Below are 22525 nucleotides of genomic sequence, written 5' to 3' on the forward strand. Positions count from 1 at the left end.
AGCTCTACCCACTCGCGTTCGCAAGTGCTTGACCGGCAGCCACCGGCGTCTGCCACGCATGGCGCAGGGCGATTACATTGAGCTGCACCAGAAGCGGCAGGGCAAGCGCTTCGACCATGCGGAGCGCGAGCGGAAGAAGGAGGCGCGTAGCGGGCACAAGCAGAGCGCGATTGCCAAGAAGGTTCGGGGCATCAAGGCGAAGCAGCTGAACAAGAAGCGGTACGCCGAAAAGGCGGAGATGAAGAAGACCATCAAGGCGCACGAGGAGCGGCTAAACAAGCACAAGGCCGCCGAGGCGCCCGCTGACAAGGACGCGGTGCCGGCGTACCTGCTCGACCGCGAGGGCATGTCGCACGCCAAGGTGCTGTCCAACTCGATCAAGCAGAAGCGCAAGGAGAAGGCGGGCAAGTGGGCGGTGCCCATCCCAAAGGCGCGCGCTGCCTCGCTCCCTCGCCGCTGCGCCTGCCGCCGAGCCTCTTCTTTCCCTCCGTCACGGCCGCCCACAGGTGGCGCCGGTGTCGGAGGACGAGGTCTTCAAGGTGATCAAGTCGGGGAAGCGGAAGAAGAAGCAGTGGAAGCGCATGGTCAACAAGGAGACCGCCGCTCCTCGCTCCCCTGCCCTCCCTTCCGCCCTCCGCTGCTGTTCACATTCGCCGCCGGGCCTCGCGGCCGGTGCCCTCGCCGCCGCTGCCCTCACCGGCGGCACCCCCCGCCGGCCAGGTCTCCTTCGTCGGCGAGTCCTTCACGCGCAAGCCGCCAAAGTTTGAGCGCTTTGTGCGGCCGGCGGCGCTCCGCTTCAAAAAGGCGCACGTGACGCACCCTGAGCTCAAGGCGACCTTCCAGCTCGACCTCATCGGCGCGCGGCGTGCCCCGGCCCCACCCTCTCGCCCCCGCCGCGCGGCGTGCGGCGCGCGGCGTGCCGCGGCGCAACGCCCGCCGCCCCTCGCCTAGCCATGGCCCCTCCCGTCTGCAGGCGTCAAGAAGAACCCGCAGTCGCCGCTGTACACGTCGCTCGGCGTCATCACCAAGGGGACGATCATCGAGGTCAACTGCGCCGACCTGGGGCTGGTCACGCCGTCGGGCAAGGTGGTGTGGGGCAAGTATGCGCAGGTGACAAACAACCCGGAGAATGACGGCTGCATAAATGCGGTCCTGTTGGTGTGAGCAGGACCTCTCGATATTATTGGCGCGCTCTGTGTTTCTACGTTTGATAGGTACTTAAAAATGTCAGATTTTTTTAGTGCGCGGAGGAGCGGGATCCGCGGTGCGGTGCGCGGAGGATCGCGATCCGCATCCGCGCGATCCGCCAGATCCCGCATCCGGGGACCCCGCTCTGACTCGCGTCTCTCTGGAAGTAAGAGCGGGTTGGTCCCTCGTGCGCGCGCGCCGCGCCTCGTGCGCCTGGCACCGGCCTGGCCCCTGCGCTTCCGCTGGTTAACAGATCCCCCCCCCCCCCCTCCGATTCACTCCGGGCTAACCTCGGAATGTAAGCGCACTATGGCTGTGCTGTCTCCTACACAGCCATCTTACCTAAGGATGGCTGAGCTAGCTGCAGTGCAGCCACATCCTCCAGCCCGATGGCTGCAACACACACACGGCAGCCATCCTTAGTAGACACATGGCTGGAGACGCACTACCGCAGCCATACCGGTTACCGCCCGCCTCGAGGTGAGCCCTCTTGGCTGAGCTGGCTACATCGCAGCCATCTTGGGTAAGATGGCTGGGGGGCAGCCATTTCAGCCATTTCAGCCATCTACTATGGCTGGGGCACAGAGATTGCAGCCATCCTCCAGAGCCATGGCTGGTGATAATTCGATGGCAGCCAATGGCAGCCGTCCCGCGAGGCCGGGGGCGGCAAGCGCGCAGCCATTTGTGCGTTGTGGCGGGGGGCGGCGGACGGCTGCCATCGATTGTCACCAGCCATGCTCCGGAGGATGGCTGCACTGACTGTGCCCCAGCCATAGTAGATGGCTGAAATGGCTGTGGCCCAGCCATCTTACCCAAGATGGCTGCGATATAGCCAGCTCAGCCATGAGGGCCCGCCCCGGGGCGTGCGGTATGGCTGCAGCAGCGAGCTTCCAGCCATCCCTACTCAGGATGGCTGCCCTGTGTGTATTGCAGCCATCGGCCTGGAGGCTATGGCTGCACTGCAGCTAGCTCAGCCATCCTTAGGTAAGATGGCTGTGTAGGAGACAGCACAGCCATAGTGCGCTTACATTCCGAGGTTAGCCTTCACTCCGCCTGGCTAAAAAGCGCACCCAGCCCAGGGGGGCAGTAGAACGAAATAGCACCTCGACCACCTCGACCTCGACCACCTCGACCACCCACCTCGACCCGCTCCCTGCGCGGCTCCCCTGAGGCTTCCGCGGGTGCCGCGAGCCTCGTGGGGTCTCGCCCTGATGGCGCGCCTCCTCCGCTGCCGATCTGGCCACTCGTCCGTTCGTGTAGTACCTAGGCGCGCTGGACATTGCTCGCTCGCCACTTCCTCCGCGACGCCCGCTCAGTCAGTCATTCTTTGTGCGGCTATCAGGGCACGACTCCGTGTTTAGCTAATGGGAGTTGTCTCTTGAATGTCGGGCTGGACTGTTCGCGTGCGAGTGTCGGTGATGTGCAGGGTCCTGGGAAGCAAAGCCAGCGCAGGCGTCTTTGCACGACACGCTGCAAACAAGTTGCCTCTGTCGTCGGGCAGTTGGGGGGGGTTTGGGGGGGGGGGGGGGGATTGTGTCGTTAGCACTCCCCGTCGACTCGGCAAGCGCGACCTGCGTCTCTGGAGCGTGACTTCGTCCCCTTGTGTGCTGCGCATGCGTGTGCCGTGTAGCTCCATGCTTCAGCCGCGGCGCGCGGGACCAGGTACGATGCATTATACAACGATACTACTCTCTCTGCCATCGTTTAACACCCAGACTGCTTCATAGAAGTCACACTTATTCCCCTCCGATGTGAGGCGTGGTCTCAGCTCTCAGCCGGAGGAAGCGCCCCCACCGGTTCTGCGGGTCCAGGAAATTACGACTGAACTTGTTGCGCACAGTCTGCAGGTCAGCTTGCGCCCTTGCTGGTGGAGGAGATGCAGCTCCTTGGCACAGTCACCGAGGTCAAGACGAGTGTAGCCGGTCGCTTCCTACACATCAATCAGCTGTGAGACGGAGAGGTTTTTATATATAAGGAAAATAGGTGCGATCACATTAAGAAGATGCGATGCGTGCCGTCAAAAGGGGGGGGGGGGGGGCGTGCTCCACAAGGAGCGGTTGCGTGTGTGCAGCGCGAGGTGGATTGCCGCAGCTGCCACCATGGATGGCTCAAATCTCTTAAGGCGCACATTCATCGAGAGACAATTTGCAGAGGTATAATGCGAGCAAATATGTGAGCCCGAGCCCACCAAGTTGTCGGCACGCACCTCGAATGTGGCTGAGCGATATCAGCGTCTAACCAATGCTGAAGGTCACACACCACGCTCCACGGTCTCCTCTGAATGCTCGAAATCATAAGCTATGAATTCATTTTCCGGTTAGGTGCGTCATGTCTGCGGTTGCGTCATGAAGTTAGAAATAGTACTGGCTAGTCTATTCCTACTCATCACCACTCGCCAGAACACACCCCCACACTGCTTAGAAGGAAATGGTTTTGTGCAAGGTCCGTATGGGATATGGGGCACACTCTTCCTGTGTGACTGTGAGTACTGTGTGTAGTGTCCCTGCCGCGGTGTGCGCACTAATACCATTGAAGACGGTATCCAGCTACGTGGTATGTACTCGTACGTATGTTTTTTAAAGTGATTTCAGAACAAACGCCTTCGGCATTTTTTTCTCCGGCACCGCCACCGAGAGAGGCTCACAAGAGACAGCTGGCTGCCTCGCGCCGGGGATGACAACTCTGTCCGACCCCTTGTGCTCGGCGCTCGCCCCCCTTGCTCGGCTCTGAGCACCACCTCGGGATACAAAATCGGACCGGAGCCGAGCCTCATAGCCACGGTTCGCGATGTTGCACAACTGTTGGAAGGTGCTGGCTGTGGCTGCTTGCGGCACTACGTTCGTGATGCAGGAAGCATCCAAAGGCCACTGTCAACTACTGTGCCCGGTCCCCCGGTTCGTTGAAGTTCAAAGTTCCGGACCGATCACAGAAGCGTTTGGCTTCACCCGCCGACGAGGGTGTCGAGCATAGGAAGCTTGTCGACGGACGTACCCCACTTATCGCATCGAGCGCGCATTGCAGCCAACCCACGAAGCCGACCCCTTACCGGGAGGCATGTCATGTGCAAGGGCGCTGACTCCCTTGGAAGCTGCACGCAGCTGCGGCAAACGTCGAGGATACTCGACGCTGTAAACAGCCGGGCCGCGTCGCCGGCCGAGACGTCTCGCGGCGCAGCTCTTCAGTGATAACGACGCGCGATCGGGGCGCCGCGTCGGCGGCGGGAAGGGGGGCGGGGGCGGCGAGGGCCATCTGAGCGCCCCGGGGCGCCCCGCAGGCGCGGGAGGGGCCGCGGCAGCGGCCTCGGCCGAGGTGGTCGAGGTGGTCGAGGTGGCGTAGGTTTGTCCACAAAACGGAGCCTAAGTGGGGAGAGGCTGTGGCCGCTGCGCAGCGCATGCACACCATGAACGTGCTCCTACTCCCTCTCGCGACACTGCCAATCGTCGCCCGTCGCGCTGCGGACATCGTTCTGGTCAAGGTTCACGTCCAAGGTCAGCCGGTTCGGACGCTGCAGCGGCCAGCGGCGGAAGCTGTCTCGCGCTCTCTTGGCCGCGTCGGACGGGCTCTCGCACCGCAGGGCTCAAAGAACGCCGAGCGCTGCATGCTATTTGATGCAGGCGGGCTTGAGCTGCATCCGGCAACGAATGCGCTGCACGCGTGGTCGACGGCGGCGCACCTTCAGGTGGGCGGCATGTCGCTTGACGTGGTTTGGGAACCTGCAGAGGTCGCATCCTTGGTGCTGCCGGCGGTGGTGCCGTTCGTAGGCGTGCCATTGACGCCGGTGATCAAGACGCTTGGCTGCGCCGCGGAAGAGTGCCGTTGGGTGTGGGAAGGGCTCCCTACCGATACGGCGAGCGGAAGCCGAGACGGTGAGTGGCAGCCTCTGGGGTTCGGGAGGACGTACACGCCGTCCGACGCGGACCTTGGGTCGCGGCTTCGCGTGCGCGCGGCGCCGCCGGCCACAAGCCGTGCCCTCGCCGCGCTCCCGCTACTCGCATGCGTCGCTGAGGCCGCAGCAGCAGTGGAGGCGCCTCCGGCTCGGCCGCTGCTCGTACGGCGCCTCGGCGCTCTGAGGCGGGCTGCGGCGGCGGGGCGTGGCGGCAGCGGCGCCGGCATCCTCCGCGTGCTCTCGTACAACATTCTCGCCGACTGCTACTCGCGGCACTGGGGCGCCGCCGGCGGCCTCCACTCCTACTGCAGCCCGCGGCTGACGCGTCCGGCGCACCGCATGCCGCGACTGCTCGCCGAGGCGCTGCTACCTGCCGCGTAGACCGACTGCCGTGCTTCGCCTTGCAGGGCCGAGTGAGCGTGTGTCAGGTGCTCGCCTTCTCGCCCGACGTCGCGCTCCTGCAAGAGGTGCTGCTAGATAGAAACTGCAAGAGGCAGGGGAGCGTGCTGCTAGATAGAAGTTCACAACAAAAGGCGGTCGCACGATTCACACGACAGACACGGCGCAGGCGACGGCTAGGTAGAAGGGGAGCCTCCCCACATACCTCCCCCGATCTCGAGGCGTAGACGCGGAGTTCAGAGCCGTCTCTCGAGTACTCGTCAGGTGGACCGCAAGTGGTTCGAAACCTTCTGGGCGCCGTCGATGCGGCAGCTGGGCTTCTCGTGCGTGTACACCAGCAAGGCCGGCGCCACGAGCTCTGAGGGTGAGATAACAGCCGAGATACAGCCGAGGACGGCGTCGTGCGCCGACACACCACGGCCTCCTTGATGGCTGGCGCGGACGGCTCATTTGCACTCGTCCGGGCGTGCCGCGCCGCAGGCCTCGCTGCGTTTGTGCGCACCGGCGCGCTCGAGATGGTCGAGATGCGAGAGGTCTCGCTCGCAATCGGGCCGTCGGGCGCACCGGCAGCCGCCGCGCCTCTCCTCGACTCGCACGCAGGCACCCGGGAGGGCGTGCGGCGGCTGCCCACAGTTGCCCAGCTCTTGCTCTTGCGCGAAGCAGCGCCGGGCGGCAGCGGCGGTGACGGCAGCAGCGGGAGCGGAGAACGCCGCCACGCGCTTGTGGCCAACACCCACCTCTACTTCTCCAACCCCGCGATGCACGTGCGCTTGCTTCAGACGGCGGCGTTGCTCGAAGAGATGGACTCGTGGGCTGAGCACCTCCCTGCGGCGACCCCGCGCATCGTCGCTGGGGACCTCAACGCCGACGCGAGCGACGCCGCGATCAAGCTGCTGACAACGGGGCGCGTGGAGGCGGGCGATCCAGACTGGCTGCACGGCGGATGATGCGCCCCGATGGCGGCAGAGCAGGAGGACCGGTGGGTGCAGCGTCACACGATTGGTGTCTAGGCGCGCTCAACTGGGCGCCGTCGCTCGAGCTCGAGGAGGCGGCGGGCGTCGCGGCGCGGCAAGCCGCCGCCACTCTCGGGGCAGGTTGGGACGCTGTTGGCGACGCCGAGGTCGAGGCGGCGTGGGCTCGGCTCGCCGACGGGTCGGACGACGGCGTGGGAGTGGCCGCTGGCGCGGACGGCGCGGCTTGTCCCGACGCGACATTCGAAGTCGCGCGGCGCGTCGCACGCGAGCACCACTTGCTCCGCGTCGCCGCAACGACCCTCGCGCGGTCGCCGGACGAGCGGACGGACGAGCAGGCAGCCGGCGGACGAGGGGCGGTCACGCGCCTCGCAGCTTCAATTTTGGACGACGCGGCCAGAGGGCGCTCCTTGTACACCTCAAGGCCCCTCGCGGCGGCCGAGGTGCGAGCCTCCATCGGGCCGTGTGTGCGCCCAGCAGCAGCGTTTGACCCTACACTCGTGCCGCAGGTTGCGCGGCAGCTGCAGCTACCGCTTGCCGCTGTGTCCACCCCTGCCAACGACGTGCAGGCCACCTCCTGGTACACGAGAGCGCACACGCGGCTCGGCGAGCTCATGCAGCGGCTCCTCAAGGCGAAGGTGGAGCTGCGCTCGCGGGCTGCGTCCGAAGGCAGCGCGGCGGCGCTGGCTGCCGGCGAGGCTGCGGAAGTTCGTCTGTGGGCGGCACGTGCAGCGGGTGTGTGCCTCTCGCACCCGAAGCCGTTGCAGTCGGTCTACTCCCTGGATTCGCCACCGACGCATGTGGTGCCACGCTACGCCACGTCCATAGATTGGATCTGCGTCGACGCGGAGCGGCTAGAGGTCGTCGGCGTCGCGCCACGGCCGCCGCTCCAGGAGCTGACGCGCGACGTGGCGATGCCGAGCGCTGAGTGGCCGAGCGATCACATATCGCTCGTCGCTGACCTCGCGTGGCGCTGAGAAAGGGCGAGCGCCGAGGGTCGCGGATCTTTTCTGTGACGATATTCGATATTGGTCTCCAGTCCATGATAGTCTCCAGGACCTAGCTGTGTAGATTACTCTCGACGTATACCGCGGACGCCGTGCCTTTAGTTTATAGGGTATAGCGGCTCTACGCTTTCGTGTATAGACAGTCGCAGAGCGATAACTACAATGATCAATGTACATTAATAATAATATGACGCTGTCGCTCTAATCTTTCCCCCTGCCCCTACGCGGCTGGCTCTCCATGCCGCCATGTGCAGCGTTAATACTACTTGCGCTCCTCAGCGGATCCCCGCTTACGGTTACGCTGGATGGTTTCTAGAGCAGGCTCTAGATAAAGTTGCCTTCCGCCGGCAGCGCCAGCGGCACCGGCGCGGACAGTGCCCGCAACATCTGCTCGACGCGACCCGTGATGTTGAGAGAGCCTTCTGCACAGACGTATTGGCGAGGGTGGGGATTCGGAGATTTGCCTTCACTTGATGAGGACGCGGGGCACATATGGTCAGCCGAGTCGTCAAAAGAGTGCAGATGCAGCCAGCCAACTGATCCATAGCCGCCTCTATGGAAGCACTGGAACCTCGGTGAGCGGCCATGCGCGCGCGCAAAGTCGATTGAGCCAGCCTCTAAAATGTGAGCTAGCAGCTGCGGCCGAGACGTCCCCGGTTCGATGCAATCGATGGATCGGTGCCAGACACGTGGAATACAGAGTCGGTCGCCCGCGTCCTTGATGCTTGTGAAGCAAACGAAGCTATGCACCAAGCTGACACGCGCATTGAGTAGCCCGTTCGGCGCATTGAGTAGCCCGTTCGGCAGCGCAAAGGAGACTCGACCTGCAGTGGCGGCGCAGATCGCGCCGTCCACAAAGTCGCGGACGGGGTCGATAATACCGGCATATCCGCAGAAGGTGCGGGTGGGCGGATCTAGCATGCACTGCCACGCAATGTCCCGGTCCTCTCCGCCGTCAGAGCAGTGACCCACCAGCGGGTTGCAATCTGCGGAGACGTGTCGATATGGTTTGGTGTGGACAGCACAAACCCTACCCTCTTCAGCCTCGCGGCGTTCACTGCCATCGCCTGTTGGGTTGAAATTCAGCGGCGGCGGCATTGCTGCTGTGTATAGCAGCAGCGCTGCCCCGGAGAAGGCGGTGGCGCCGACGAGACTTGGGCGACGCCAGCCCGATTCAGACAACAGCGCGCGTCGCACATAGGCACCCATGAGCGCCAGCACTGCGCCCGCCAAGCAGCCGAAACCGGGGAGATCAACTTGAGAGCGATGGCAGGGAAAAAGGGTTCCTCTTTTCCGCGCCCCGCCCGCAAGGCGCGCGATACACACACACACACACACACACACACACACACACACACACACACACACACACACACACACACACACACACACACACACACACACACACACACACACACACACACACACACACACACACTGCTGCGGAGACTGCACCAATGTGTGCGCGGAACAAAGCGAGCGTTCAGGTCCACCGAGTCCGAGTGCGAGTCCAGGCGTGGAAGGGTTCAGTTACGTCCCAAATGACTGCCCGCTGAACTCAACAGTGCAGCTGGCCTCGGGTGGAAAAAAGGCTGAGTACTTCTTCTGCGGCACGCGCTTTGTCGCAGTTAAAAATCCCACCTGGCTCGCAAACTTCCGCGCCATCGCGGCACGGCCCGATGACGTGATTTTCGCGACGCAACCACCCGCCGGCAAAGCCAAAGAGGCTGGCTTGGGTCTCATCAAAGCTTTCACCGGCGCGCGCGAAGTGTCGGGCCACACCGAGTTTTACGACTTTGAAATGGACCCGTCAGGATCGGGTCTCAACCTCGAGGCACCAGGCCGGCGCCTGTTCGGGACCCACGTGTCGTTCGAGTGGTTGCCGACTTCAGTCCTGAGCACGCCAGCTGGTCAGTCTCCGTGCAAGGTCGTTATGTTGGTGCGCGAGCCAAAGGAGTACATAGTCGCTGCAAACGATTTCGCTGGGGGGGGCGCTGCGGGCATCGACCCGCTCTTGGAGAGGCATGTCGGCGCAGCGCTTGGCTCTGGTGACGGCGAGATGGGTGCTGGCAGCCGCGGCTTCGCGGCCTTCACGAATGGTTACTCCGCTGCACTTGGTGGCTCAGGCAACGGCGGCCCCAATGTGTTCCTGCTGAGCCAAACCCACTTGGCCAATCCATCCACAGTTGAGGCGGAGGTGGCCCGCTTGGCCGCGTTCCTTGGGATTCTGGACTACCAAGAGCAGATGTATGAAGATGCCGTCTCCAAGGCGCAGTCCAGTGCTGCCACGGCGCTGGGTAGCGTGGGCAAGATGACCGCAGAGCAGGCTGAGACTGCGGACACCGTCTTCAATGAACCGCTTGTCGACCAGCGGGCGACGTGCTTCTACTCGAGCACAATGGCATGCGAAGGCATGTCCTTTGGCACTGCACCTCCTGGCAACACTCCTGAGGAGGAGGAGGAAGAGGAGGGGGCAGGTGCTAGCACTGGTGGTGCCCCAAGAGGTCGTGGTGGTGGTGAGGAGGAGACAGGTGGCCCCCAAGGTTCAGGTGGCGGCGGAAGCTTGGGCCGTGGCCGCGCCTAGGCGACTATAGAGTGACACCCAGCGTGGGGCAGACCTGAGCGCTAGCCAGGTGAGTTCAGGCTGACCGTGGCGCGGCCCACTCTAGGTGGTCGAGTGGCCCCCCAGAGAGCAGAGTGCCCTCCAGGCCACTCTCACTACTCTCACACCATGACACACGAGCCACATTCCGCGGCGAGACCCTAGACGTTTTACACCCCGTGTGAACCTCAACATTTTACCATCTTCTCGCATCTCGGTCTCCAAAAAGTAACTCGCCACCAACACGCGCCAGGTCTGCTGTCTTGTTACTAGCGTGGCCCTCGAACGACATGTCAACTCAACTGAGCGGCGAACTGTGAGCGGCTAACTCTCTGTCAGCGGCTAACTGGTTCCTACCCCTTTTGCGCCGCCGCTCCGCTCGCGGATGAGGCCGTCGAGCCATGTGGCCACATGCCCCTGCCCGTTCTGCCGTGCAAGGTCAGCAACCGTGCGGCCTTCTAGGTCGAGAAGGTCGAGCTGCTCGACGAGCTGTGGTCCGTCGGCGGCGAGGAGAAGCCACTCGAGTGCCTGTGTGGCGTCGAGCCCTGTCATTCATGCCTCTGGGCGGAATGGGGGGGGGGGGGGGGCGAGGGAGGGCACCTCTCTATGTCCCTTCCACGCCGCCTTGACCACCGCGCCGTGGTTTGCGTCGTTCACGTGGCCAAGGGAGAGCCTCTTTGACTGCAGCCAGCGCAGCGTCGCCACGCTGCCGGCGGCGGCCGCCCACTGCACCGCCGCGCAGCCAAACTTGTTGAGGGCGGCGATGTCGACACGCGGGTGCGAGGCCAGAAGCTCCATCGACGGCACGTCTCCTGTGAGGGCGGGCGGTGGCGGCGATGGCGGCGGGGAGAGCGGGCATGGCGGCGGTGGCGGCGAAGGAGGCGGGGAGGTGTGACGTCGATGGGGTAACGAACGGGTGGAGAGGCACCAGAGAGCACGGCCCAATCGAAGGCGCTCGACCCGTCCTTCATGCGCAAGGTCGGGTCGGCGCCAGCCACGTCGAGCAGGTAGGCGGCAACCTCGCACTGCCCCGTCTTGCACGCCCACTGCAGCGCAGTGCGCCGGTCCTTGTTCGCCGCGTCGACGGCGACGCCAACCTCCTCGCACAGCCAGCGCACGACGGGCAAGTGCCCCCCCCCGCTCGCCCACATGAGCGCTGTGCTCCCGTGCTTGTCGGCGGCATGCGCCGGCAGCCACTCCGCGTCGGCGGCGAGGCCCCGTGCCTTTGCGAGATCCCCGACGGCGCAAGCGCCGATCCCGCCGATTGGCCTCAGCGGCATCTGCGTGTCGCGCCCGTCGCGCTCGAGAATCGAAAGCGCCACCGCCCGACGACCCCCAGGGGAGAGGGACGCTGCCGCCGCCGATCTAGCGGCAACCTCGCCCGCCGCCGCGCACTCCCCCTCGCACCGCAAGGCGCGGGCAGAGTGGCCGCGGCGCTGCTGTCTCTCGGGGCGCGCCCACCTCTCCCCCCGCCACGAGCGGCCCTTCTCGACCAGCATACCTGCGGTGTGAACACACCGAGGTCAGGGTGTGAATGCGGTATCGTGCAGTGTACTCATAGCACGAGCAGGGTCTGCTGCGAATACGGCGAATACGCGCTGAGAACACAAGCAGATCCAGCTGAATACGTCCCCTCTTGAGTGCTAGTCGGAATGCAGAGATGTGTACGGCGGTGGTATTCCGCTGCTAGGCCAGCGTGCCCATCGTCATCGTCTCGGGCGCCTCGCCAGAGACGGCGAGGGTGAGTCCGTGCTTCGCTGCGAGCGACACCATCGCCACCGCGAGCACAGAGTCGCCGCCGAGCGCTCCAAAGGGAGACGAGTCGGAGAGAGCCGCCGCCTCGCCCTCCTCGAGGTCGAGCACGTGCTGCCACACGCCCCGCAGCAAGCTGAGCGCGTCAGCGGCGGAGGCGCCGTGCCGCGGCAGAAAGGGGAGCGGCGGCCGAGCGGCGCCACGTGCCTGCATCGCCTGCCCGACGCTCCGACTCTCGCGTGGGATCCGAGCGAGCCGCTCGGCGATGCACACCAGCGGAGCCTCGTCCGACCACTGCGCCGTGGCGCCGCTACCCCCAGGCACGCCGCCAGCGCCGCCTTCGGTGCCGTGCGCATCGGCCGCCTTCGCCGCTGCCGCCGCCGCCTCGGGATCAAAGACGAGCTCCGCGAGCGCGCGCGCCGGAAAGTCGTACCATACCTCCGGCGGCGCGCCCGCCCACGCGTCGAACGACGAGTCCGCGCTTTCCTCTGCAGCGGCGGCGGCGGCGCCTCCCTCGCGCTGCACCGCGCGCACGAGCGTCGCTCCGTCGGTGGCGTCGCGAGTCGCTTCGAGGAAGCGGCGCAGCGGCAGATTGCGGCGGCTGCCTACCACCCGGACGGCGACTCTGGGTTCGGGTACCGTGGGGGTAGGGGATGGGTTCGGGTACCGTGGGGGTGAGGTGATGGCTGCCTACCACCCCGACGGCGACGCGGGTGCACGCCGGCCGGGCGCGTGTCGCTCGCTCGCCGAGCTCGCGCAGCATTCTGTGCTCAACGCCTCTGCCGAGGACGCGGCACGACATGCAAAAGCTGAGGGCGCGGAGCGCCCCCCCGCGCCGCTCAAGCACTGCCCCTCCGACCAGCCCATACGAGCCGTACCGGTCGGCGACGCGCACGCAAAAGGCCTCGCTGGAGGAGGCGCGGAGCAGGGCGGGCGCGGGCAGCGGACGCTTCCACGCGTTGAACTGGTTCGTGCGCTGGTGCAGCTCGATCAGCCGCTCCTCGGAGGCCTACCACACCACCCACGGGACTGAACCCACACGGGATTCGGTACTCTGGAGGTATGGTGCAGCTGCATCAGCCGCTCCTCGGAGCCGGCGCCGCCCGCCTCGTCCGCGCCGCCCGCGCCGCCCCCACCCTCCGCCCTCTCTGCTCCCCCCGCCGACAGAGCCTCCTCGACGCGGATTTCCAGCCCGAGGGAAGCGTGGTACTCTGCCAGAGACCCAGTCTGCTCGCGCAGCGCCCGCCTCTGGCCCTGTGCGAGAATGGACGAGACGCGCAGCTCCGCCGCGCCGCCCGCCGCGCCGCCCGCCACGTCGAGCCGCCAGACGTGCTCGAGCTGGGAGAGCGCCTATGGCGGCGCGCCAGGGGGCATGTTCGGCCATGCCGCCCCTCCCGCACGCCCAAAGGACTGCACTCCATGGGGGCCCCGCCTCGTCTCTCTCTTGCGGGAAGCACCAGCAAGTGATCGAGGGCCAAGCGGCGGAGACGGCGGCAACCTCCATTGGGTTGTCGTCGACGAAGAGGCACGCCTACGCGGCCGCGCCACGCTCATGGCAACCGACTCTCGCCGCCGGTGGGTCGCCGCTGGTGCTGTCTATGCCGGCGCGGACGTGGCAGTGGGCAGGGAGGGAGACCGCTTCTCGGACCGGACGCACACCGGCGTGAAGGGGGCAACCGATGGGCGGGGAGGACGGCGTCACAGGGTCGCGGCGCGCGCCTCTGGCCCACACTGCAGCTCAGCACAGATTCGAGCCACCGCGTCCCCCTTGTCTAGCACGCGCGCGATGCGGTGTGCGCTGACGTCGCACCGGCGCAGCAGCGGCGCAGACGCGTCGGGCGGCACCGCCTCTGCGCGGCCGAGGGCTTGCCACACCTGCGTTCGAAGGTCGTACCACGGTCTGACGTCAGCGCGACATCGACGCCGCCTCGGCGCGGCCGAGAGAACTGCACGCGCCTCGCCCGGCTCGTTGCGCGACGCAATGGCGAGGAGGACGCCGCGCGCGTGAAGCTGCTTGAGCCGCCGCTGCAGCGCGAGGTGGTGCGCCTCGCATACGACTCCGCGAGGTCCCACCTGCAGCGCAAGACTCACCGGCGGCGTCTGCGCGCGCACTCCCGGCGCGGCGCGGTGTGTCGGCAGTGCGCGTGTGGCTGTGGGGATGCGGTTGCAGACGCCTCGCCTCGCCGAGGGCGTGCGACCACAGCGTGTAGTCGCAGTCGACCACCACGAGCTTCAGCGGCGGGAGCAGGGCCGGCACCGACCCGCGAACAGCCGCAGCGCCGAGCGCGCACCACATCTGCTCCGTGTATGGCATGTGCCCGATCTCGTCGCCGAGCGCGTCATGCACGTCCGTCACAGCGTACTGCCGTGCGAGCGTGAGCGCGTCGATGATGGCCAGGCGCGGCTCGGAGGAGGCTAGAGCTTTGAGCCGTTCGGCGGCGGCAGCGAGCAGCGGAGCGTGCGCCGACGGCCGGCCCGGGCAGATGCATATCACCAGCCGGCGGACGTTAGCGAGCGCGCCGCGTACAGACACGAGGAAGGTGGACAGGTCATCCTCAAACCGATCGGCGTCGAACGGCGCGTGCCCGCGCTGCCAGTCGTCCATGCGCAGCAGGCCAACACAGCAGGCTGCACCACGGAACGCCTGAGGGCCCCGCAGCTCAAACTCCAGCTGTCCGTAGGCGGCAAAAGAGACCGATGCGTTCAGACCCGCCTGCTCGAGCCAGAACTCGGCCCACCGGCGGACCGGGTCGCAGGTGAAGGTTGAGGCGATGGCGACGAAGGGCTGCTCCATGGTACACGGCAGAGAAGCTGGAGGCAGGTCGCTAGACTGAGATGAGATCGCCAGTGGAGTTGGGAGGCCACCGTGCACCGCGCCCAAGTGCGGAATTGGCTTTCTTTTGGCGTCGAGCAAGTCGCAAGAGGGGCGAGTATGGTAGAATTCTTTTGGCGGGCAAGTCGTGTCCCTGTCAGGAGAAGGAGAGCCCCACCTGTGCCCCTGATCGTCCTTCCAAAATCCTGCTCGTGCAGGTGTGGACCCTGTCCTCCTCCCCCATCCCTCGTTGGGACCGTCTCGTTTCTTTCTTTCTGACCGCGCAAGACAAAGGGTGGCTCAGGGCTCTGCCCGCAAGGCGCCCGCGTCGCCGACGCGGTACCATTGACTAATCCCGGAATACACACCCACACGACCAAATAGCGAACTCGCCACAGCCTGTTCCTGGCTCGTGCCCATCGACAGCCACCCCCTAACCCCCCTCCCCCCCCCCCTTATGTGCGCGCACTGGCGCTGCCGCTCGGGCTGCCATAAGTTGGCTAGGGTTGTATGTGCGCTGGTAACAACAGACTCGGGCATAGCCCTCGACAGCCACCCCCTAACCCCCCACCCCCCCCCCCTTTATGTGCGCGCACTGGCGCTGCCGCTCGGGCTGCCATAAGTTGGCTAGGGTTGTATGTGCGCTGGTAACAACAGACTCGGGCATAGCCCTCGACAGCCACCCCCTAACCCCCCACCCACCCCCCTTTATGTGCGCGCACTGGCGCTGCCGCTCGGGCTGCCATAAGTTGGCTAGCACCACTAGCTCCGATCCGTTTTATTCCTTAATAGGCGGGGAACGGCAATCAGCCCTCCGGCATCGGAGCATTTGCCAACATGCTCTTCCGCCGCCCATCGGCGTGAGCGGACTGAAGTGTGTGGAGCATTCGTCGGCGCGCCGCCCCGCCGTGCCTCCACGCAGCGCCACTCCCCCGGCACGCGCGACAGCTGCAAAGGTCCTCCTCGGGCCTAGACTCTAGTCAGCGTCGTGCGAGCCATCTTTGTGTGTGTGAGGGGATATGACTGCGGGCCTCGCCTGCTCGGCCGCCTCTCCTTTCCTCTCCCGTCGCCGACGCGAAGGGGCGAGGGGTCGGGGCGAGGCCCGCGCGCCTCTGCAATCTGCTGTGTGTGGGTCCTGTGAGACCTCGAGGGAACTGTTTGACTGTCGGCGGAGAAGGTGTCTCTCTTGGCACTTCACTGCCATCGTCTTTGTACAATTTATGCTTTGTAACATTGCCTTGGACTACGAAGGATGAAAAATACGTAATGCGTAATGCGTATGCGTGATACGTAGGGGGGGGGGGGGGCTCGGGGGCGCGCGGGGCGAGATACATAATCCGGAAACGTGAGACGTGGTACGTAAGGCACCCGCCGCGCGGGCCATTGCACCGTCCCCGGGGCAAAGCTTTGCGGTGAAAAGGACGTATGCGTAATGCGGATACGTGATACGTCGAAGACGCCCCGCCCTCCGCGGGCCGCGGCGCACCGGCGGAGATCCATAATCCGTATACGTGACACGTGGTACGTATGAGGCAACCACAGGGCCATCGCACCGTCACGCACGCGATGATTACGTGTATGTATTGACGTTTTCTATTTATTTTTGAAGGGGGAGGCGTTCGACGGGCTGCGTAATGCGACGCATTTGGACTGGCAAGTGACGTACACGCACCGAGTTTACGTATTCCCGAGAGGGCGTAATGTGATGCGTATGCATATGGGCCTCCGTGCATATGCGTAGCAGTACTGACGACGATTGTGCGATTTGTTTTTTCATCACTTTTAGGCCTTAGTAAAATTCTTTTTTCGAGTGTTAGTGCCAGTGCGCTCCAGTCCCGAGAGAGAGGGAGGGGGAGAGAGAGAGAGAGGGAGAGAGAGGGAGAGGGAGAGAGAGAGAGAGAGAGAGAGAGAGAGAGAGAGAGAGAGAGAGAGAGAGAGAGAGAGAGAGAGAGAGAGAGAGAGAGAGAGAGAGAGAGAGAGAGAGAGAGAGAGAGAGAGGGGGGGGGGGGTGTTTGTGTTTGATTGTCAGTCCCAAATATGAAGCGCGGAGCCATACGGCGCGGACGCGATCGCATCAGCGCTGGCGCAAGGCAGAGGCCAGAACGCTGCGACGCGGCGGGGCGCGCTCTGCGGCGTTTCCTCAAATATTTATTGGCCCCTGCCTCTCCCGCCGCCGCCGCCGCCGCCGCCGCCACGAGGTCGGTCGCGACGCAGTGGCCAGTGCAAGCCGTAGTCTTACTAGTGGCACCCCGAGGCGCTACGGAAGCGCGGGTCGCAACACGCGCGGCCGTTTTGCCAGATCCTGATCCATGAGCACACAACGATGTGTACAGAGCACCCTCGGCTCAGCCCAGTAACAGCGGCCAGCCTTTCAACAAATGGCTTCACGAAGGACGGCGCAAAACTGGCGACGAGGTCCTGCACACAAAACCGCAAGGACGGATGGATTCGGTCACGTCGCCCGTTCCGCCTGGGAGAGTGGTAGAGTGCGCGCATCTCTCGTCTCGTCGCCAACGAGCGGCGCGTTTGTGCTCTCCACCCCCACCCCCACCCAGTCCCACATGCCCCGCAAATTATCTGAGCGACAGGCCCCAAATCACGCGACGCGCGTCCCTTTGCGCAATCGAAACGTTCTGCGGCGTGAAACGACACGCGGAGGAGATTCCTTTTGAAGACAAAGACCGAGCACAAAACGGGGGGGCACGCGCGGCGCGCCCACCCTTCCCACGCTGGGCCCTCACCTCGCGAGAGTCTGAGCCAACCCATGTGAGACGGTCAAACGGATTGGGACTCGGCGTCGAGCGCATCGTTCACTCCTCCTCGTCGGGGTCCGAGGACTCGTCCGCGACGACCGGCTCGGGCTCCTTGGCCGCCGCCTTGACCTTCTTCTTTTGCGGCTTGGCCGCCGGCTGCTTCTTCGCGCCCTTGGGAATGGTTTGGATCGTGCGCCATTTCTCGCCGCGCGCCGCCTTCTTAATCAGCGACTTGGCCTCCGCGGACTTCACGGCCTTCACCACCTGTTCGACACAACACACACAGGCGCATGTCCCCAAACCTCGGTGCTAATACAAGGGCGACGCGTGGCGACGCGCCTTCTTTGCCGTTTTCGGGTTCATCTCGCCAAAGTCCTCGGGGTACTTGTCACCCAGCTGCTTCTTGATGTAGGGGAGGCTGATGCCGGCGGCCTCGAGGGACTCGTCGACGATCTCCTGCGGGCGCGCGCGGGGGGGGGGGGGGGGGGGGGTTTAACCAAAAGGGTGCCGGTGGGGGGGCCCTCTCCGGAGGGGGGGCTCTCATTGGGGGCCGATTTTGGGGGGGGGGGCGCGGGAAAACAGGGGTTGGGGGGGGGGGGGCTCCCCTTTGGGAAAAGATCAAAAGGGGATACCCGTGCCCGGAACAGGGGGGCCGGGGCCAAGAAAACCCCCGGGAAGGCCCCACAGGGCTTTGCCCGCCCAAGCCCAACCGGGGGCCCGCGTCCAACGGGGCCCTCAACAAACAAGGCGAGGCGGCGGCGAGCGGTGGCGACGTGCTATCCAGGTGCAGCGGAGGAGGATCGGGGGCCGGGCGCGCACGATGATCATGGTCTCGGTCGTGGTAGGCGCCATTTTGCTGTATCTACGGAGGAACGCCGACGACCGTGCAGGGTGGTGTGATTGCTGTAGTGTTCGTTTGCAAGCGCCGGCGATGAGCAGCCGCGGCGGGGAGGGCGGCTCGGGTTTGGGTCCATGGGAGACGAGGCGTGCGGCGGCGGGGAGTGTGTGTGTGTGTGCGGAGGAGGCTGCGGGCGCGGGTGGAGGGTGGGAGGAGGCGTTTGCGGCGAGGCCCACCAAAAAGCTATGCCGTTCTGGTCTTCTGTCTCTAGCAAGAAAAAATATTACGCCCCCACCCGTGCGAGTCGCTACCCACTGCGGCGCACAGGTGTTCGCGCGGTGCGAGTGGGCGCAATAAAGAATCTCGCGTGCCCTGCTTCTCCCACAGCACAACAATGAGAGAAACCACCGTGTGCTATCTGCGGCCAAAACGCGGCCCAACCGGCAAGGCGGCAGGCCCGAGCGCTGCGAGCGGAGAGCGTCGACTCCGGGCCGCTCCTTCAGGAAACGATGGTTAGAGAGCGCGCGTTCGCTACAATACTGGCTCGCGGCTGGCTCGCGGCGCAAGCCTCCGTCATGCCTCCTGCCCTCCCGCGTCCAGGTTTGCCGCGCTGCCACCGGCGCCGGAGTCAGAGGGAGCCGGTCGAGCCCGAGTGGAGCGCCACTTGCTTCGAGAGGAGCTTCGCGTAGACGCCCGTCGGCCTCGCCATGAGCTCGTGGTGCGGGCCCTCCTCGGCGACCCTCCCCCCCTTGACGACGCAGATGCGGTCGGCGTTCCGGATGGTCGACAGCCGGTGCGCGATGACGACCACCGTCATGCCCACACCTCGACCTTCTTGGGCAGCAGCTGGTTCGACAGGTCCTCTCCGTGGCCTAGGCAGCCGGCCTCGCCCTGGCCCCAGGAGAAGACGGCGCCGTCGGCGGTGAGGGCGAGGCTGTGGTGCTGTCCAGCCGACGCGGCGATGACGGGCTGGCCAGCAAAGGCCTCGACCTTCTTGGGCTGCCACACTCGTGCTGCTCGTCGCCGTGGCCTAACCGGCCATTGCCTCCACTGCCCCAGCTCCAGATGGCTCCGTCGGAGGTGAGGGCGAGGCCGTGGCTCTCTCCAGCCGACACAGCGACGACGCGCCGGCCAGCAAAGGCCTCGACCTTCTTGGGCAGCAGCTGCCTCTGCTCGTCGCCGTGGCCCAACTTGCCAAAGATTTCACTGCCCCAGCTCCAGGCGGCGCTGCCGGCGGTGAGGACGAGGCTGTGGTCGCATCCAGCCGACACAGCGACGACGCGCTGGCCAGCAAAGGCCTCGACCTTCTTTGGCTGCCACTGGGCCTGCCCGTCGCCGTGGCCCAACCGGCCAAGGGTTCCAATGCCCCAGCTCCAAATACTGCCGGCGCCGGTGAGGGCGAGGCTGTGCAGACCTCCAGCCGACACACTCACGGCACGCTCACCGCCCAGCGGGGAAGAAGAAGGGAGGCGTGTCAAAACAGCGTGCTCAACAGCGAGAGCGCCGCCGCTGCTCCTCCTCCCGCCGCCGCTCCGCTCACCGAGACAAACTCGGTGCCGCCGTTCTCGCCGCCGCCGCCGCCGCCGCCTCGCCCCTCGCCTCCGTCACCGCCGCCCTCCATCTCGCGGCGGCGTCCCTCTGATGGCGCGGGCGCCTCGCTCGCCGGCGCGCGCCTCGCCGCTGCCCCCCTCTCGCCGCCGCTCCGCTCGTGGCCGCCGCCTCCCCTGTCAATCCCACCGTCCGCACCACCGCTGCCACCGCCTCGCGCGTCGCCACCGCCGCCACCGCCCTCCCCCTCGCCGCTGAGCGGTGCTTGGCGAGCCTCTCACCGTCCCGCTCCCGGCCGCGGTGCGCACAGCCTGTGCACACTCTCGCCTTCTCTGTACTCTGACTGCGCCGCCGGCGCCGCCACGCATGCAGTTGGGTGCTTGGGTCAGCGGCGTGAGCCGAGAGGTGGCCCACCGCTGACAGCGCTCAGCGCGCGGGGGGGGGGGGGGGGGGGCACACACGCGCGGGACGCGCCCCGGCAGCAGCTCCTGCCTCCTCTCCGCTCTCGCGCCACCCCGCGCGCGGGGGCGTGACGTCTGTAGCGAGGCGACGGTGGGACGGTGTCCGACCCGTTCTGGGGTTTTCATATAATGCGGCTCTACTCGTATCGACCAATAAAATACCGGGGGAGGCCTGCGCAGCCTCTAACTATATATCGCCAAGGGAAAGATTTTGCCAAGGAAACAACGATTTCCCCCGGGGAGGCGGCGGCGCAAGTCCTAGAGGCCCCGCCCACCCAGGGTACCCTCTCCGAGGACCCATTGGGCTCATTCGAGGACTCGCCGGGGCTCTGCTCCAAGAGACCTCGAGAGAGCGTGCGTGTGCCTCTACTCGCAAGGCCGCAGCTCGGCGCCGAGAAAAATCTTCTCGGCGCCCATCTCTACAGCCACGCGCTAGCCCAAGCAAGGCATCGCTGCGGGCGCGTCTGACAGCCCCTCTGCACATGGACGACGACGCACGAAAGCTCGCGCTGCTGCAGCAGCTCGCCCAGCCAGACTCGGAATCAGAGGACGAAGGCGAGAGCGACGACGAGGACGAAGGCGAGGGTGAGAGCGACGACGAGGACGAAGGCGAGGGTGAGAGCGACGCCTCCACTGCCCAAGACGAGCTTTCAGGCATCGTTCCACCGCTCGACGCGCACGGCCGAGTCGCCGGCTGCCCACCCGTCGATCGCTCCACTCGGACTTACCGCGACGCTCTGGTCCTGGACGATGCCACGCTCGAATCGCTCCGTCGCGACTGCTCCGTGGTATACTCGCTTGACGGCTCAAACTGGCAGGGCGCGGACCAGCCGCCGCGCTGCCTGATGGAGTCGCTCGCCCTCGCCGTCTTCGAGCGGCACACGCGCGGCCTCGAAGTAGACCGGACGCGTTCGGGTGCAGAGTGGTGGGCGCAGGTGCGCACTCCCGGCGACCAGGCTGAGCCGATCCAGTGCCACTGGGACGTGGATGAATTCTGCCAGGACGCGCTGGGCGTTGCGATCTCGCCCGCCCTCTCCACCGTCACTTACCTCTCCGACGCGGGCGCGCCGACGCTCCTCGTCGACGCGCGCACACCCAAAGGCTATGCCGTGCGCCGCGCGTACGGCGCCGTGACGGCGGCGACGCTCTCCTACCCGCGCCGCGGCAAGCACCTCGTATTCGACGGCCAACTGCTGCACGGCGCGGTCCCACTCGCGCGCGGGGCGGCTGGCGACGACGACAACCGCGGCGGCGGCGGCAGCAGCGACGGTGGCGGCGGCGGTGGCGGCGGCGGTGGTGGCGGTGGTGGCGGCGGTGGCGGCGGCGGCGTGGATGGCGCGCGCGTGACGCTGCTGGTCAATGTGTGGCTGGGGCACATGCCGTGCAACATCGAGCCGATGCCCGACTCGCTGCTGCCGCTGCTCACACCGCTGCCAGCAGACGACGCCTCCGCGGCCGCAGCGACGCGCCGACTCGCCGGCGCGGGCGACACGGGCGCCGGCGCGGGCTCGGACGGCCATGCGTCCGCCGACGCGCAGCTCGCCGTCCGCATTGGCCGCGATCCGACCCCGGGCAGCACTCTCTTCGAGACCAACTTTGGGAGAGGCGCACCGCGCCACCGGCTGACCTTGCCGCTACCGCCGCCGCCGTTGTTTGGCTGCGCCGGAGCCACAGCTCGCGACGCCGCCGCCTGCGACCAGACGCCCCTCTCCCCACACGACACCGTCTCACTCCGCTTCGACGGCGGCGCCGGAGAAGGCAGCGCGCGCATCTGCGCCGCGCTGCGCCGCGCCGCGCCGGAAAAGTCCCCGGCGGCAGCGTGCGAGGCTGCGCTTGGGCCCACTGGAAAGCGCCGGCGCAGGGACGGGTAGAGCCGTAGTGGCGCTGGCCTAGCGGCTGGGCTGGAGCCAGCCGCCAAGCGCTGATCCGCGGATGCTTTTGAATAGTTACTTGATTCGGGCAAATGCCGTCCACTCCAGCGCCTCCGTTAGAGACACGCGCCACAGCCACCAATCACCACGAAAAGCGCGATACACACCGGGTCGCAAATGGCAAAAACTCGAAGTTCAGCCAGGATGATCAGGAGACTTATCAGGAGCCTCTGAACCGTGCGGCGGAGAACGGAGGAGGGCCTCGGCCTCGCCCGGGCCCAGGAAGACGTGGACGCTCCACCGCTTGTTCTCCTCTGCGCGGCGCCGTTCGGCGGCGGACGCCGCTCGTCGGCTCGCCTCGGCTTGGGCGCTGTGCGCGGGCCGCTCGACCGCCGGGTGAACCTGCGCGTGCAGCACCTCCATCAGCTCGACCATGC

At 65.9% G+C, this 22525-nt stretch overlaps 7 protein-coding genes across 7 annotated transcripts; 4 read left to right on the plus strand and 3 right to left on the minus strand.

Annotated features, from left to right (window-relative positions):
• Positions 1-58: 58 nt before the first annotated feature.
• EMIHUDRAFT_96880 (hypothetical protein) lies at positions 59-1164 on the plus strand (the record flags this gene model as incomplete). Its single annotated transcript, XM_005762017.1, has 4 exons — positions 59-415; positions 507-584; positions 721-865; positions 974-1164. 4 exons carry the CDS (start codon positions 59-61, stop codon positions 1162-1164), a joined length of 771 nt encoding a protein of 256 aa, XP_005762074.1.
• A 3415-nt stretch (positions 1165-4579) lies between these two features.
• EMIHUDRAFT_96881 (hypothetical protein) lies at positions 4580-7421 on the plus strand (the record flags this gene model as incomplete). Its single annotated transcript, XM_005762018.1, has 5 exons — positions 4580-5399; positions 5456-5541; positions 5738-5837; positions 5954-6154; positions 6484-7421. 5 exons carry the CDS (start codon positions 4580-4582, stop codon positions 7419-7421), a joined length of 2145 nt encoding a protein of 714 aa, XP_005762075.1.
• Positions 7422-8717: 1296 nt separating this feature from the next.
• On the plus strand, positions 8718-10073 carry EMIHUDRAFT_198230 (hypothetical protein; the record flags this gene model as incomplete). The annotated part of the gene is made up of 3 exons (XM_005762019.1): positions 8718-8733; positions 8966-9866; positions 10001-10073. 3 exons carry the CDS (start codon positions 8718-8720, stop codon positions 10071-10073), a joined length of 990 nt encoding a protein of 329 aa, XP_005762076.1.
• Positions 10074-10395: 322 nt separating this feature from the next.
• On the minus strand, positions 10396-11333 carry EMIHUDRAFT_198231 (hypothetical protein; the record flags this gene model as incomplete). Its single annotated transcript, XM_005762020.1, has 3 exons — positions 10396-10581; positions 10654-10865; positions 10982-11333. The coding sequence occupies 3 exons, from the start codon at positions 11331-11333 to the stop codon at positions 10396-10398; spliced, it is 750 nt and encodes a 249-aa protein (XP_005762077.1).
• A 406-nt stretch (positions 11334-11739) lies between these two features.
• EMIHUDRAFT_198232 (hypothetical protein) lies at positions 11740-14599 on the minus strand (the record flags this gene model as incomplete). Its single annotated transcript, XM_005762021.1, has 9 exons — positions 11740-12087; positions 12244-12430; positions 12684-12814; positions 12985-13059; positions 13135-13155; positions 13304-13336; positions 13564-13680; positions 13753-13862; positions 13978-14599. The coding sequence occupies 9 exons, from the start codon at positions 14597-14599 to the stop codon at positions 11740-11742; spliced, it is 1644 nt and encodes a 547-aa protein (XP_005762078.1).
• Positions 14600-18836: 4237 nt separating this feature from the next.
• Positions 18837-19025, minus strand: EMIHUDRAFT_62132 (putative ABC transporter; the record flags this gene model as incomplete). Its single annotated transcript, XM_005762022.1, has 1 exon — positions 18837-19025. The coding sequence occupies one exon, from the start codon at positions 19023-19025 to the stop codon at positions 18837-18839; it is 189 nt and encodes a 62-aa protein (XP_005762079.1).
• Positions 19026-20699: 1674 nt separating this feature from the next.
• Positions 20700-22088, plus strand: EMIHUDRAFT_96884 (hypothetical protein; the record flags this gene model as incomplete). The annotated part of the gene is made up of 1 exon (XM_005762023.1): positions 20700-22088. One exon carries the CDS (start codon positions 20700-20702, stop codon positions 22086-22088), a length of 1389 nt encoding a protein of 462 aa, XP_005762080.1.
• Positions 22089-22525: the final 437 nt, after the last annotated feature.

Source organism: Emiliania huxleyi (genome assembly GCF_000372725.1).
Source record: "Emiliania huxleyi CCMP1516 unplaced genomic scaffold EMIHUscaffold_7, whole genome shotgun sequence".
NCBI lineage: Eukaryota > Haptophyta > Isochrysidales > Noelaerhabdaceae > Emiliania > Emiliania huxleyi.